Raw genomic sequence first — 13,709 nt, forward strand, 5'->3', positions numbered from 1 at the left:
TCACCCCAGTATAATCTTTAGATCTGATCCCTCTCTTCTGAAGCCTGGATGCTGAGTGAGAGAGCCTCCTATACACTAAGGCTTCTCAAGGCATTAGTCGAAGCAGTGGAGCATTCTAGAGAATGAGATGCTTTCTACCTGCTGTGCCTGTATTAGACATTAGCAAGGAGTGAGTCAAAGTAAATGGAGAACTGTCACCTGATCTGAAATGATGTGCTCATTGAAAAGGTTACCAGAAACCTTTACAAATATGGGTGAATATTTAAGCAAGGGACACACAGTTCTACCCTGCACACCTAGTAGCATTTAGATTTCGTGGAAATACTTGTGGAGAAAAAGATTCAGAAGAGATAGCATGTGTTGATCAGTGGGGGCATCATAGCAATTTTTATTTTCTCCATAGTTACCTTTTCTTTTGTAATAAACATGATTGCTTTTATAACCAGAAAAAAAAACCTACATGTGACATAAAAACCACAGATTTGCTAGGCTTTGTATCTGAAAGCATAAATCAATTTTTGGTGTCTGGTTTTCCCAAGTGTCAGTAACCTGCAGGCTGAGCTGAAAGAGGTCCTTGCCCTTCGGAAGCAGCTGGAGCAGGACGTACTTGCCTATCGGAACCTGCAGAAGGCCCTGCAGGAGCAGCTCAGTGAGATCCGGAGTCGAGAAGGTACAGGCTCCTTTCTATGCCTTTCCCGTTGATTGTTTTCCACAAAGTGTCTTATCTGAACATAAAGAAACCCTAGACCAGAGGTAGAATGTCTCCAGAATCCTCTCTACTGACTGAGTCTGCATCTGCCGGGCTTCAGCCTTCCTAAAGGAAGGGGCCATTAAAAGTCTCTTCATTCTGTAGAGGATTGATCTATGGCTGGGTTGTCTCCCACCCACCTATGTGTATTATTTGCTATTCTAGCTCCAGATAACCTGGGGCTCTGGTAATCAATCCTCATTGAGTGCACTTTTCCTGCCTTAGCTCCATTGAGCAGGACCACACAGACACTGAGTAAGATTGCTGGGTTAAAATCATGTACAGAGGCACCAGGACTAGGAACCATGGGATAGCACAGTGCATCTGGGTTCTCTGTTTTACTATGCATTGGGCACCTTATATTCTGGTTGGTGTCTTGGTTCCTTTCTGCATCTCCAGTCCCAGTGCTTGGCATGTGTGGTAGAAACTGGTTGTTGCTGTAGTGGTTGACTTTTCTGTAACCTGTTCTAGGTATAAGGTGCACAGCTTTAGGCTCTTGCCTTTCCATCTCTGCTCCTCACAGTCACCCAGTTTGGCAGAGAAGGTGTTAACATTCCTGTATGGATGAAGGCGCTGAGCTGAGCTGGGCATGGAGTCATTGATTTGCATCATCCGACCCAGGATGTACTAATTGGAGGTCCAGTGCTCTGTTCTAGGAACACCACCCCTGGCCATGTATATTAAACAGGACTCTGTGGTAGTGCTTCATACAGTGAATGTACTCTGCCTCGGATTCTTCCCACGCTATTAGAATGCAATGTGTGCCATGGGAAGCAGACCCTAACACACCAGTAACCGGTACCCTTTTGTATTCCCACTGGCAGGCAGGCAGGTTTTAGATTCGGTGTATACTCTCTTCCTAAAGAACTCTGGAACTCTGGGACCGGAAAAGTATATCAGCCACTTTCATGTACCTTCAAGTTTGTGCTTGGGATCTCATCTAAATTCTGTGTAGTCATAACTAAGCCAGTCCCAGTCTTATTTGAACTGAAATTACCATTTACTCGTGCCATTGATAGTGGTCTCCAGGTACAGCACTTGCTAGGCAAATTAAAATTCAGGATTGGCTACAGTAATAGCCTACAGACCAGATGAAGCCACACATTGAGACATCAGCTTTGTGAGCATGTAGTTACTTTTGCTGTGAAGGCTGTGCTTTAACTCCTGTGTGCTTCAGCTCCCCTAACCCATCCCCTTGCAATTGCTTTGGGTAAAAGACATGGGGGAGAGCCTTGGGAGGAACTGTTTCTAGTCTTATTTCACCTGTCCCCTACCCTACTCATTCATTCATTCATTCATTCATTTATTTATTTTGTGCAGAAGAGCCGTTTTCATTTTATAGTGATCAAACATCGTATCTGAGTATTTGCCTTGAAGAGCACAATCAGTTCCAATTGGAGCATTTTTCTCAAGAAGAACTCAAGAAAAAGGTATTGACCCGACCTGTTCACTTCTCGGGCCTGTTCTTATCTCTTTGGTTCCTGATCTCAGAAGTATGCAGATCTCAAGCTTCTTTCCTTTCCTGCCTGCTGTATCTTTTAGGAATTGCTGCATGGCTTCTTACATGCATGGAGCTATCAGCGCTCCTCAGGGTAGATTCTCATTTCTGGGCTGGATACCTTAGCCCAGGCCCACTTTCCTGAGAAAAGTGGCCCACTGCCTACAATGAGCAAGTCACATTTCTCAACTCATTCACTTCCTTGTACCTTATACTGCTTGATTTCCTTCCATACTGACTGGGGACTATTTGGTTACTTGTGTCCACATGTCTGGAAGGTGAGCCTCTTAAATATAGTCTTAGTGTTGTTTTTATTTCTTTCCTTCCAGGACCTGGCACATGTAGCAGGAACTCATAGATTTGAACAAATGTAGTTTTAAGCTTGATCATTGCATCTATCTTTTTTAAATGCAAGGTTTTCAGTCTATAGATATGGTTAAAGTGGCATAATATCTCAAAGGATCATTGTTAGGAATAGGTAGTGTGTGTGTGTGTGTGTGTGTGTGTGTGTGTGTGTAGGCCAAAGATTGGTGTTGGGTGTCTTCCTCTATCACTCTCCTCCTCATTTTTTTGAGCAGGGTCTTTTACTGACCCTGTAGCTCATTCATTTAACTAGATTGCTGGGCAGCTAGACCTAAGAGTTAGCTTGTCTTCCCTCCTCTCCTATCGCAATGTGCTTCCAGGCTTTTATGTGGGTGCTGGGTATATGAATTCAGATTCTCATGCTTGTGTGGCAGACACTTTACTGACTGGCTATCTTCCACTCCATGGATCTGGGCTTTGTTTCTCTTTTGAGTCTTGCACATCTACGTGCATAGATGAGGTAGATTTTTTTTTCTTTTTAATTTTCTTTAAAGGTTAAGAACCTTTTGAAAAATTATTAGATGTTGGCATTTGGAGCTCATAGGAAACAAAATGAGTCTGCTCAATTGCCTGTGCACTTGGCCTAGCAAGACCTAGGCCTGGATTTGGAGTACTGGGCTGAGCTTAGGCACTGTGTGCTGTCTTCGTTGGAGTCTCCTGCTCTGTCCCATGTTGGCACTTTGATTCTTGGTACGTGTTACACAGTTTTCCAGATGTGCCAACTGTGGCAGCCAGACAGTGAACTTCTTTGTATGACTGGTTCCTCATCAGGAAGGAGTTTTGCCGAGAATGATTGACTAAACCTCATAGGGTGTGTGTGTATTGCTTTAAGGACGGCTCATTATAACTGTCATCGACAACTGTGCATAGAGAGAAGGAGGTCTCTGCTATCAAGGATGATCTGACATAGTTGGAGAAACTTCACCTCCAGGGAATATTTCTTCCATAGTGTTTTGTCACAAGATAGAAACATGTTAGTTGCCATTGACCAAATGCCTTTAGTGTTCTGTGGCTGTGATCCTAGCACGTTCTCATTCTATAGACCTTATTCTAACCTTGTCAGTAGACAAGTAGCTGAGGATAGCTCAGGTAGCCTTCACACAAGCCTAATGCCTCTGCCTTGAAGTGAGACCTCTATGTCTTTGCTCTTTCCTCCAGGTCAGTGACCTCATACAGCTTGTGAAGGACCTGCACACAGACAACCAGCACCTGAAGAAAACCATTTTTGATCTCTCTTCCGTGGGTTTCCAGGGAAGTGACAGACTTGAGTTAACAAAACAAGAAGAGGTAAGAAGAAGAGTCTTGCTTGTTGCCATGTGCGAATTACAGAGAGGACACCTGACATAGACACAGACACAGACACACACAGACACACACACACACACACACACACACACACACACACTGCATGTCTATTTGAGGGAGTTCTTTGAACTTGCCTTTGCTGTGGTGGAGTCTTGAGGGCCCCGTTGGTCATTGAGTTTGTCCATGTGCTTCCTCCATCTCAGGCCATGTCTTACGTGCTTGATATCCTGTGATGGTACTGTGGCCCTGCTCTGGGTATTTGCTGCAGATGGCACATCTGATGAGTGATGTCATCTTAGAGCTTTTTGGAGAATGGTCATGGCTCCAGAGAGCTTGCATAGTATGCGTCCAGCCTTGGAATATCCATAACTTAAAGGAAGATGTCTACATGCCTCACCTGCTCCCCACCCCAAGTCTCTTCTGACATTTGTCTCTTTTCCTGTTTGTAACCATGCTGTACAGGGAAGGACCCTGAAGCTCTGTTGGGAGCAGGAGATGTTGAGTTCCTCTAGGCGTGTCTAGCCCATCTCTCCAATGAAAGAACCTGGCCCCATGTGTGAATCAGTGTCATTGCTGAAGCCAGGTTGTTTCCCTGTGAATGCAAAGGATCTTTCCTTATAGAAGTCCCTCAGGATCAAAACTGACATTTTCCTGGGTGGACTTAACTCAGCCTGGAATACCAGGTACATAAGGCCTCACATCTATGGCCATACCATTTCTTTGGAGAGGTTTATGGGCTGTCTTCCCACTTTCCCAGTGGGAACTGCTCAGAGGTACTATATTTATGCTGTGCTTTGGCCGTCTGCTTTCTTTGAGTCAGGGATTATTATTGATCTTGGCCTCCAGGGCTCCGGATAATTTTGAAAACCAAGAGCAACGGCAAGCCACTTACGGGAGAAACAAGTCTCCCAGCTTACTTCCTCTGAGGCTGAGTTTTTAATAAGCAGCTCCTTCTTCACCAGCTCCATTTGAGCTGTAAATGCCGAGTTTTGTTTGTTCATTTGCCCTTTGAAAAAAATCTGTTAAATGTCCCATTATGTCCTTTGGAGAATAGAGGCCTTTTCCTCTGCCCACTCTAAGATCTTAATACCAGCCGATTTGGATTTGAGTCATTTGTCAGATTGCACTTCAATTTGATGTTCCCTGTGAAAAGCTTTTTCCTTTAGCACAGTTCCCCTGCCTTCCCCGGAATGAGATGGGAGTACATGGCATGTAAAGATGGTTATATTTTGGAACTGAGGGAGTAGAGGGATCTAGGATGAGGTACCATGGCAAAAAGGGGAGACTGCTGTTCTCCAGGAGGGATTGTCATTTTCCTTCACAAGAGACAAGACAAGAACAGCTGGAAATGGCCATGTTGTCCACTGCTTTCTCTGAGCAGCAAGACTTATTGGGGGAGGGAGGGCAGAACATCATTTCTGTTCTCTTGGAGGCTATAAATCAGAAAAAGAGACTTGCGGGAGCTGGTGAGAAGTCTCCCTGTTTAAGAGCACCAACTGCTCTTCTGAAGGTCCTGAGTTCAAATCCCAGCAACTACATGGATGCTCACAACCATCCATAACAAGATCTGACTCCCTCTTCTGAAATGTCTGATGAAAGCTACAGTGTACTTACATATATAATAAATAAATAAATCTTAAAAAAAAAAAAAAGAGGCAGAACCAGGTGGATTTCTGAGTTCAAGGCCAGCCTGGTCTACAGAGTGAATTCCAGGACAGCCAAGGTTATACAGAGAAACCCTGTCTCAAAAAACCAAGAGAGAGAGAGAGAGAGAGAGAGAGAGAGAGAGAAAGAGAAAGAGTTGGGCCTGGAAGGGGAGAGGAGAAGAGAGAGAGAGAGAGTGAGAGTGAGTTGGGCCTGGAAGGGGAGAGGAGAACAGAGAGAGATCTTAGAATATGGAGAACTGACCTTAATCCTGTTGATTGAAAATAGCACAATTGCGATTTCCAAGCCTTCCCTTCTGATCTGATTGTGCCACTTACTTTGAAATGCGGTTTTCTCTCCTGTTGTTTTTTCTAATTGTCATTTAGTCATTGCATCATTACCATCTTGAAGAGGAACTGCAGTTTAATGGCCTAACTACTTGTTGACACATGGATTGCTTCAAGTGGTTGTTGCAAATTGTCTGTACACAAGTCTTTCCCCGCTTTAAGGTTTCTTTCCTTAGACTGTATTCCCAGATTTCTAAGTCCTAATGTATACTGATATGCAGTAACCATACAGTTTGTTTTCAGCTAACATCCCCTAACAAGTGTTTATGTTTTGTTTTGTTTTGTTTTGTTTTGTTTTGTTTTGTTTTGTTTTGTTTTTCGAGACAGGGTTTCTCTGTATAGCCCTGGCTGTTCTGGAACTCACTTTGTAGACAAGTCTGGCCTCGAACTCAGAAATCCACCTGCCTCTGCCTCCCAAGTGCTGGGATTAAAGACGTGCGCCACCACCACCCAGCTCCCTAACAAGTCTTAAATGATAAAGGTAGGAATAGTTTGGAGGCCTAATAGAGTTTGTCATGTTTCTTTCCAAAGAGACTGCCCCTAATGAGAACCATCCCATCAGGACTTGAGGGTGTACATTTCCCGAGTGTGGATAGTTTATGTAGAAATCATCAAGGTGACCAACTGCTATGCTGCTGTTTTAATGAGTTTAATTATAAAAGTCTCTGTTGAGGTACAACTGTTTTCTTATATGTGTTTGCCAGTTATTACTTGATGCTATAGGAGTCACCATCATACAGGGTAATTTTAGCAGGACATAGTCAGGGTAGTGAATGTTGAAACCCATGACTGCAACTTGTGGAACTGACATCTCTAGTTGGGGACATGTGAGAAGGACGATGCTGGCAAAATACAGTACTCAAGAAGGTTAGTAGTTGCTGTCACTTCCTTGTGTTTTTTTTGTTGTTGTTTTTTGGTTTTTTGTTTTTGTCATTCTGAAGTATGGTTAGAGAGCTGGGGATGGGGAGACATGGAGATAGAGCTTAATTTAATTGAGCTCAGGTGTTAGTAAGGCTGTCACATTGATTAAGAAATAGACCTTGGGTGAATCTTGTAAATTTTTCCACCTGGCGACCTGTTTTCCCCTGAGGAGTTTCTACACAGTCTTAGCCATCGAGCTATGCACAGTGCACAGTGCACAGCTTCTGATAATAAATCATAAAGAAATGGGTTTTAAAGCAAGTCTTTGGTGTACATATAGTTTTACCATTTTTTTAAAGATAGAAGCGAATTTAAATGCTAATGAGGTGGATGTGCTTGTTTATTTTTATTTAAAGGCTTAAATCTTGGCTGAATATTTATCATGTAGGGTGTATAGGATCTGCAACATTGCTCAGAGTTGATTGACATTTTGATTTTATAATATCAATTCTATGAATGTTGCTTCACATAAATATGTTGTTCAAAAATGCAGAAGTGTGTTTAGGGGCCACTTCAGGAATTGCTGGACAGGGATGGCGAGATAACTCAGCAGCTAAGAGTGCTTGGTGCACTATAATGAGGACTAGATTTGGGATCCAAGTACCTACAAAGAAACTGGGAGCCTTCAAATACCTATAACACTACTGGCCTCTGCATGCACACAGTTGCACACACATGCATTAAAAATATGTATGTATGTATGTACAAAGACACAGATTAATACACAAAATGCAATAAGGTATAAAAAATTATTGGCAATTCTGACTTAATCTGAAGCCACACTTCATTTAACAAATTTTTAATGAGATTTTTGCCACCAACTCAAATAGCAGTTTTTCAATACTGTGTGATACAAAGGTGAACCAATTTGATGCTTGCACACTGAGGGATGACAAGCACTAAATCTATTTTCTGTAATTAATGCATGTGCCTATAAGAGCAGTAATGTGTGTACAGTAACTGATAGCATTCAGTAGTCTCAAATAGGAGCCAAGGTGGTTGGTATTACATAGTGTGCTGGTATGTACACTGCAGGGTGTATGTGTCCACCTTTTATAGTAAAAGCTGTGTTGAAGTTGTCTCCTGCAATATGAGCAATTGATACCAGAAACCCATTAGAGTTTGAAGTTATTTTTGGTTGTCATGTGTTCAGAAACCATTTACAGTTGCTGGTGTTGTTATGACCCTCACATTCAGTTATGTGACTCTGTATATGGGCACTGCAAATCCAGGCATGGTGGTGAGTGCCTGTGATGCTGGCACTGGGGAATTGGAGCTAGGAGGACCAGAAGGATCACCTCAGCTATGGAATGAGTTTGAAGTGAGCTTGAGCCACACGAGACCTCGTCTCACAACAAAAACCAAACAGTAATAACAAAATAACAGTATACCCAGTTTTTCTGTATAAATATATCTATCAAATATAAATAACATTAATAAAATATTTAAAGTCATTATATAAGACTTTAAGCCATTTATTGATCCATATTTTAATAAAGTAACCATATTTTTCTTTTCTAAATTGATCTATTAGGAAAATATAAGTGACAAACATAATTTCCATCTTGAAAATAATTATAGACATTAATGGAGTATTGTGTGATATTTGGATATATATGTGTATTGTGTAATATTTAAGCCAAGAAAATATACTTAGCTCATAAGCGTTTTGTCATTTCTTTAAGAAAATTCTTTCTGCTGTTTTCCTGACTAGTATGTTATTTTATCGCTAGGCCTCTTCTGTGCAGCAGCTTACTCGTTGCTCCTGTCTTAACTCCCACTGCTAACCTCTCCCTAGCCTCCATTTCCCCTCTGCTCACCCTCCCCAGCCTCCAGTAACACTGCTTTCTAAGGTTCTACAAGGCTGACTTGTTTAGATTCCACTTGAATGAGGTCATGTGGTACTTTGTTGCTCCCTAGACTCTTTGTTAACGTTTCTTACCTCTCTGGCATTGTTTTGTCTTTTCAGTAATTTCATTGGAAATTGTAAGAATAAGTATATTTGCCTGAAGTATTTAAGCTTGTGTTTATTTTTTCTTATTAAAATTTATTTATTTATTTATTTTTTAATTAGGTATTCATTTCATTTACATTTCCAATGCTATCCCAAAAGTACCACACACCCTTCCCCACCCACTCCCACTTCTTGGCCCTGCTGTTCCCCTGTACTGGGGCTTATAAAGTTTGTAAGACCAAGGGGCCTCTCTTCCCAATGATGGCTGACTAGGCCATCTTCTGCTACATATGCAGCTAGAGACATGAGCTCTGGGGGTACTGGTTAATTCATAATGTTGTTGCACCTATAGGGTTGCAGATCCCTTTAGCTCCTTGGGTACTTTCTCTAGCTTCTCCATTGGGGGCCGTGTGATCCGTCCAATAGCTGACTGTGAGCATCCACTTCTGTGTTTGCTAGGCCCTGGCATAGTCTCACAAGAGACAGCTATATCAGGGTCCTTTCAGCAAATCTTGCTAGTGTATGCAATGGTTTCAGCGTTTGGAGGCTGATTATAGGATGGATCTCCGGATATGGCAGTCTCTAGATGGTCCATCTTTTTGTCTCAGCTCCAAACTTTGTCTCTGTAACTCCTTCCATGGGTGTTTTGTTCCCAATTCTAAGAAGGGGCCAAGTATTCACACTTTGATCTTTGTTCTTCTTGAGTTTCATGTACTACAAATTTATATTGCATTTATTTAGTGTGTGTGTGTGTTCTTACATGTGCAACAGCACACATGTTGAGGTCAGAGGACAATCTGAAGGAGTTAGTTCTCCCTTTCTACCACGTGGAGGCTGAACTCAGATTGTCAGGCTTGGTGGCAAGTGCCTTTACCCACTGAGACATCTCCCCCACCTTTAACCAGTATATATTTTATAGTTAGTTTTTTTTAACGAAAGGCTATAAGGCAATATTTGATAAATTCCATAAGAATATGTGTCTGTAAATGGAACCTAAATTCCTTTCAAGGTCCCTCATGTCCCTTTGTGTCTATCTCCCACCCTACCTACTCCTTCACTTTGTCTGCTGTGTTTTATTTAATTCTTGTTAGACTTTCAACTAGCTGGAATCATAGTGTGTTGACTCTTTGCTCAGCATAATCATTTTGAAATTCATTCATGTTGTTATTTGAGCTAATAGTTTCTTGTACCCATTATTTGAATGTATTAGTGTTTGTTCATTATGCTGTTAGTGGACAAAAGATGATAGGACATTCATGCCCCTGTCTTTTTGGACCTTTTTATTCTTAGGAAGTACCTAGGAGTAAGTTTAATATTTTTATGCTCCTACAAACAAGCTAAGTGGTCTTGTTTGGTCTTTGTCTCTTAAGTACATCTGCAGGGTATAGTAGCACATACTTGTAATTCCAACAGGAGAAGGCAAAGGCAGGGAAAACATACAAATTTGAGGTCAAAACGGTGTGGGTAGTAAGTTCCAGGCCAGTCTGGGATGTATAGAAAAACTTATTCCTTCCTCCCCTTGCCAAGAATGCAGGAAAAAAGGCCAAGCTAATGGAGTGAGGGGGCCTCACTAGGTTTATAAGCAAGTTTATTTATATCAGCCTGTTCCATGCTTTTTAGCATCGTAGAAAGTGGTTTATGATTAGCAGGTCCCTTTGATACTTATTGTTGTTCAGATTCATTAGCCAGAGTGTTCTGATCCTGATAACTTCTTAAAAAGTGACATTCCTAAGTCAGTTTGGTTTGGTTTGCATTTCTTCTGACAGAACAAGTTTCTTCCTCTTGGGAAAGCTAGCAAGGAATCCAGCTGAGCAGAGAGAGTTAAGATGGCACTTGGCTCATACAGTAAAATCTCTTGGGTTGGAACCACAAGTATCCCATATACACAGTTTTCCAGCCAGTGACCCTGAGCTCAGTGGCTATTCTCCTTCCAGCTAAGTGCTGCATCAGCAGTGTGAGCTATGATGTGATTTTTGGAATAGCTTTGACTGATACCCTTACTGGCCATAGCTGCCTTGTGCTTCTTAGTTTGCCCTTGGTTAATTCATGTGTTCTATGATCAAAAAGTTTGGTTCTTTTGAAAGCTGGGCTTTTGCTTTATTGGAAATTTTGTAGTGTGCATTCTAGTAACAAGGAGTTGAGCAACACTGGGACTTTATAGCTGTTAGGCATTTCAGATTTATGCAGTATCTATAAGTATTTCATTTCCAAAAGTGTAAAGTTACCACCAGGCAACCTGACACTCTTCTCAGAAAAATGACAGTGTTACTGGTACTGTCCATGTCATGTGTATGATGTTCTAGCAAGAGGAGAAGTGATGAAGAATTTAGGTACACCGTAAATTTCATAACTTTTTTGTTTGTTTGTTTTTGTTGTTGTTCTTAGCTATTTTTGATTCTGTCAAAAGCTGTTTTCTACAATCTTGTTACCCTTCTGCAATCTGAAAGTGGGTTTAGCAAAAGCAGAATGGAAATGACTGCAGAGAGCATGCTCAGCTTACAGCCTCTCAGGAAGACCATGCAGGGCCAGGGAAAGGCCAGCTAATTTGGGGGGGACAGGGGTTATCCACAGCCAGTAGCTCTAAGTTCAGCTGATTATTTTCTCATGGCTTTGGCATTTGTTTCTTTGTATTTTTGTTGTTGTTGTTGTTGATGATGATGACTGGAATTTTTAAGAAAAGACACCACTGACTTGTTCATAAGTCTTCATGCTGGACACTTTGTTGTTGTTGTTGCATTTCTCACACCAATCCATGCTCCCTATAGCTTGTGGCTAGCAAGGAGGATGAGGACACACTCAAATTTGAAGCGGATGTTGAGAACCCTTTCCAGAGTGACCAGCATTTGGAGCAAAGTAGTGAGGTAGGAACAGATTATTCCTTACTCTGTCTCAGCCCGTGTCCCGGTCTGTCCGCAATCTGGGTTGTGTGGACAGTTTTCTCTTCATTCTGCCTGCATTGTATGTCTACTCTGGGCCAGGGGGGCAGCAAAGAAACTGTTCCCCCTTTTCCTCCGAAGTTATGAAGGAGGTGATTGAGCCAGTCCTGAGACACAGCTGGATAAGGATTAGGTAACTGTAGAATAATAAGGATCAACACCTGGATCTGGATAGATATTTAAACATCTAATCCACCCTGTTTGTTTTATGCACTAGAAACTGAGACCTGTGAGAGGAGATGAATTATCTAAGGCATAGATTATGTCAGTGATGGAGGTAGGATATGAATCTTTGGGTATGGACTCTCAGGTCACCTGATTGAAGTGCAAGGGGATCCTGATGGAACAGAGTGGCTCTCTGCAATCTCTTGACCCCTGTAGTGCAGCTTGATAGCATTATGGTCATTAACTCCACCCATATAGAATCTTGTCACATTGCTACTGAACAGTTGGGCTAAAAGAAACTTGAGATATGGTGAGATTGGGGTGCCACAGATTTGATTGAGATGTAGTAAGAGATAGATGCTGCAGGTACGGCGCTGTAGGTATCCACGTTACGTACATTCACGGAGCCATGAGTGGGCCATAGCCGATATGGACATTTGGAACATGAAGCAATGGAATGGGTGCTTTGGAATCCCATAAATGTGGTTTTTAGCCTTGGCCATGTCACTCCTGCCTCTCCCTCCCTTGCTTACCTTCTAAGCTTGAATTTCCAGTGCCCCTCTGTGTAGGGTGTCTCCACACTGAAACCAAAAGGCATTTTATTTTGTAAGTGCTCAACAAATAATAATAATTTCTGCTTTTATTACTATATGCTAGATTTTTTTCCTGTTTTGAAGATTGCTTATTTGATGAATTTAATAACTGAATTGGTGACAAACAAGAGCCTATAAATAACAGCTCATTTCTGTGACTCTTGTCTTCCATTTAAAAAAAATCTTAATCATTTTTCCAGGGCAGAGAGATGGAGTGATGGGTAATGTGTGTATCACTAACAGTAATGATGTCAAGAGGAGTTATTTATAGACTGGTTGAGGAAATTTACGGCTTTGGAAAGGGATGCGCAGATGCTAATTGTACTATCTCAGAACATGCCCAAAACAGGTTTGAGCTGGAAGTCTTTGTGGTAGTGCTCCTCTGGGAACCCGAATGACCCAGGAAGGTGGATCTGTAATAACATCTCCATGGGAATTAGGAACTTTCCACCTTCCTAACGAGATACAGCAGAGCCCAGTTAATTAGTACGTGTCAGTAGAGTGAAATAATACATGTCTGTGATATAAATAACGTTATATAAAACATTTGATAACTATACTAAGCATGGTTGAAGACATGCACCCCAAGTTCGTCTTAAGAAGAATTTCCAAGGCATGGTCTGTGGGATGGTTGACCCCACAGGAGAGCACCTGGAGTGAGTTGGACACTAACGCTGTCATCTCACTTTGTTTTCTGAATCATAGCAGGAGAACAGTACCACTCAGGAGTGAGAAAACTGAGGGTCAGGAAAGTGACACAGATGCATCCTGCCTTACCATGAGTGGACTTGCTGGCTTGCCCCCTCCCCTTTCCTCCTTGGTCCTGCCTGTGGGCCAGTTCTCACTCACCTGCATCCTTTCTTCGCCACCTATCCCTTTCATTCTATGGTGGTGCCTCTATCTGACTGAAGACTTTGATTTGCAGATCATGGAGGACTATGCTGAGGGTGGCTGCAAAAGTGGATATGGAAGGCACATGGATTCCAATATTTTAGATCATGATGGGGCCCAAACTCTTGGTGCCTCTGATGACCACACCCTAGAAGATGAGCTCCTGGGCCTGCTTGCCACTTTCTTCAGTAAGAAGGCCACACCGTTGCTGGAATCCAGGTAGACATGGGCCCAGGCACCTCTTTACCTCTCGTTTGAGGAGCGAACATACTCGTTTGGCTAAATGGACTCTGACGGAGCTGTGCAGTGTACCTGGGAGCTCCTGAAACGGCTGGGAAGGAATC

At 42.2% G+C, this 13,709-nt stretch overlaps 1 protein-coding gene across 7 annotated transcripts in view; it reads left to right on the forward strand.

Moving 5' to 3' along the window:
• Cdk5rap2 (CDK5 regulatory subunit associated protein 2) overlaps positions 1–13,709 on the forward strand; it is a 174,140-nt gene that overhangs the window by 95,241 nt on the left and 65,190 nt on the right. For 4 of the 7 annotated variants that reach the window (XM_029476180.1, XM_029476182.1, XM_021159965.2 and 1 more), the window contains exons 16-20: positions 540–670; positions 2,069–2,178; positions 3,768–3,896; positions 11,546–11,641; positions 13,400–13,584. In XM_029476180.1, the coding sequence (XP_029332040.1) occupies positions 540–670; positions 2,069–2,178; positions 3,768–3,896; positions 11,546–11,641; positions 13,400–13,584 (651 nt within the window). The remainder of the gene's footprint in view (positions 1–539; positions 671–2,068; positions 2,179–3,767; positions 3,897–11,545; positions 11,642–13,399; positions 13,585–13,709) is intronic. The other 3 variants (XM_029476183.1, XM_085839240.1, XM_085839241.1) reach the window with 1 other exon arrangement.

Source organism: Mus caroli, unplaced genomic scaffold (genome assembly GCF_978045245.1).
Source record: "Mus caroli unplaced genomic scaffold, Mus_caroli_1 scaffold_6, whole genome shotgun sequence".
NCBI classification, from domain to species: domain Eukaryota; kingdom Metazoa; phylum Chordata; class Mammalia; order Rodentia; family Muridae; genus Mus; species Mus caroli.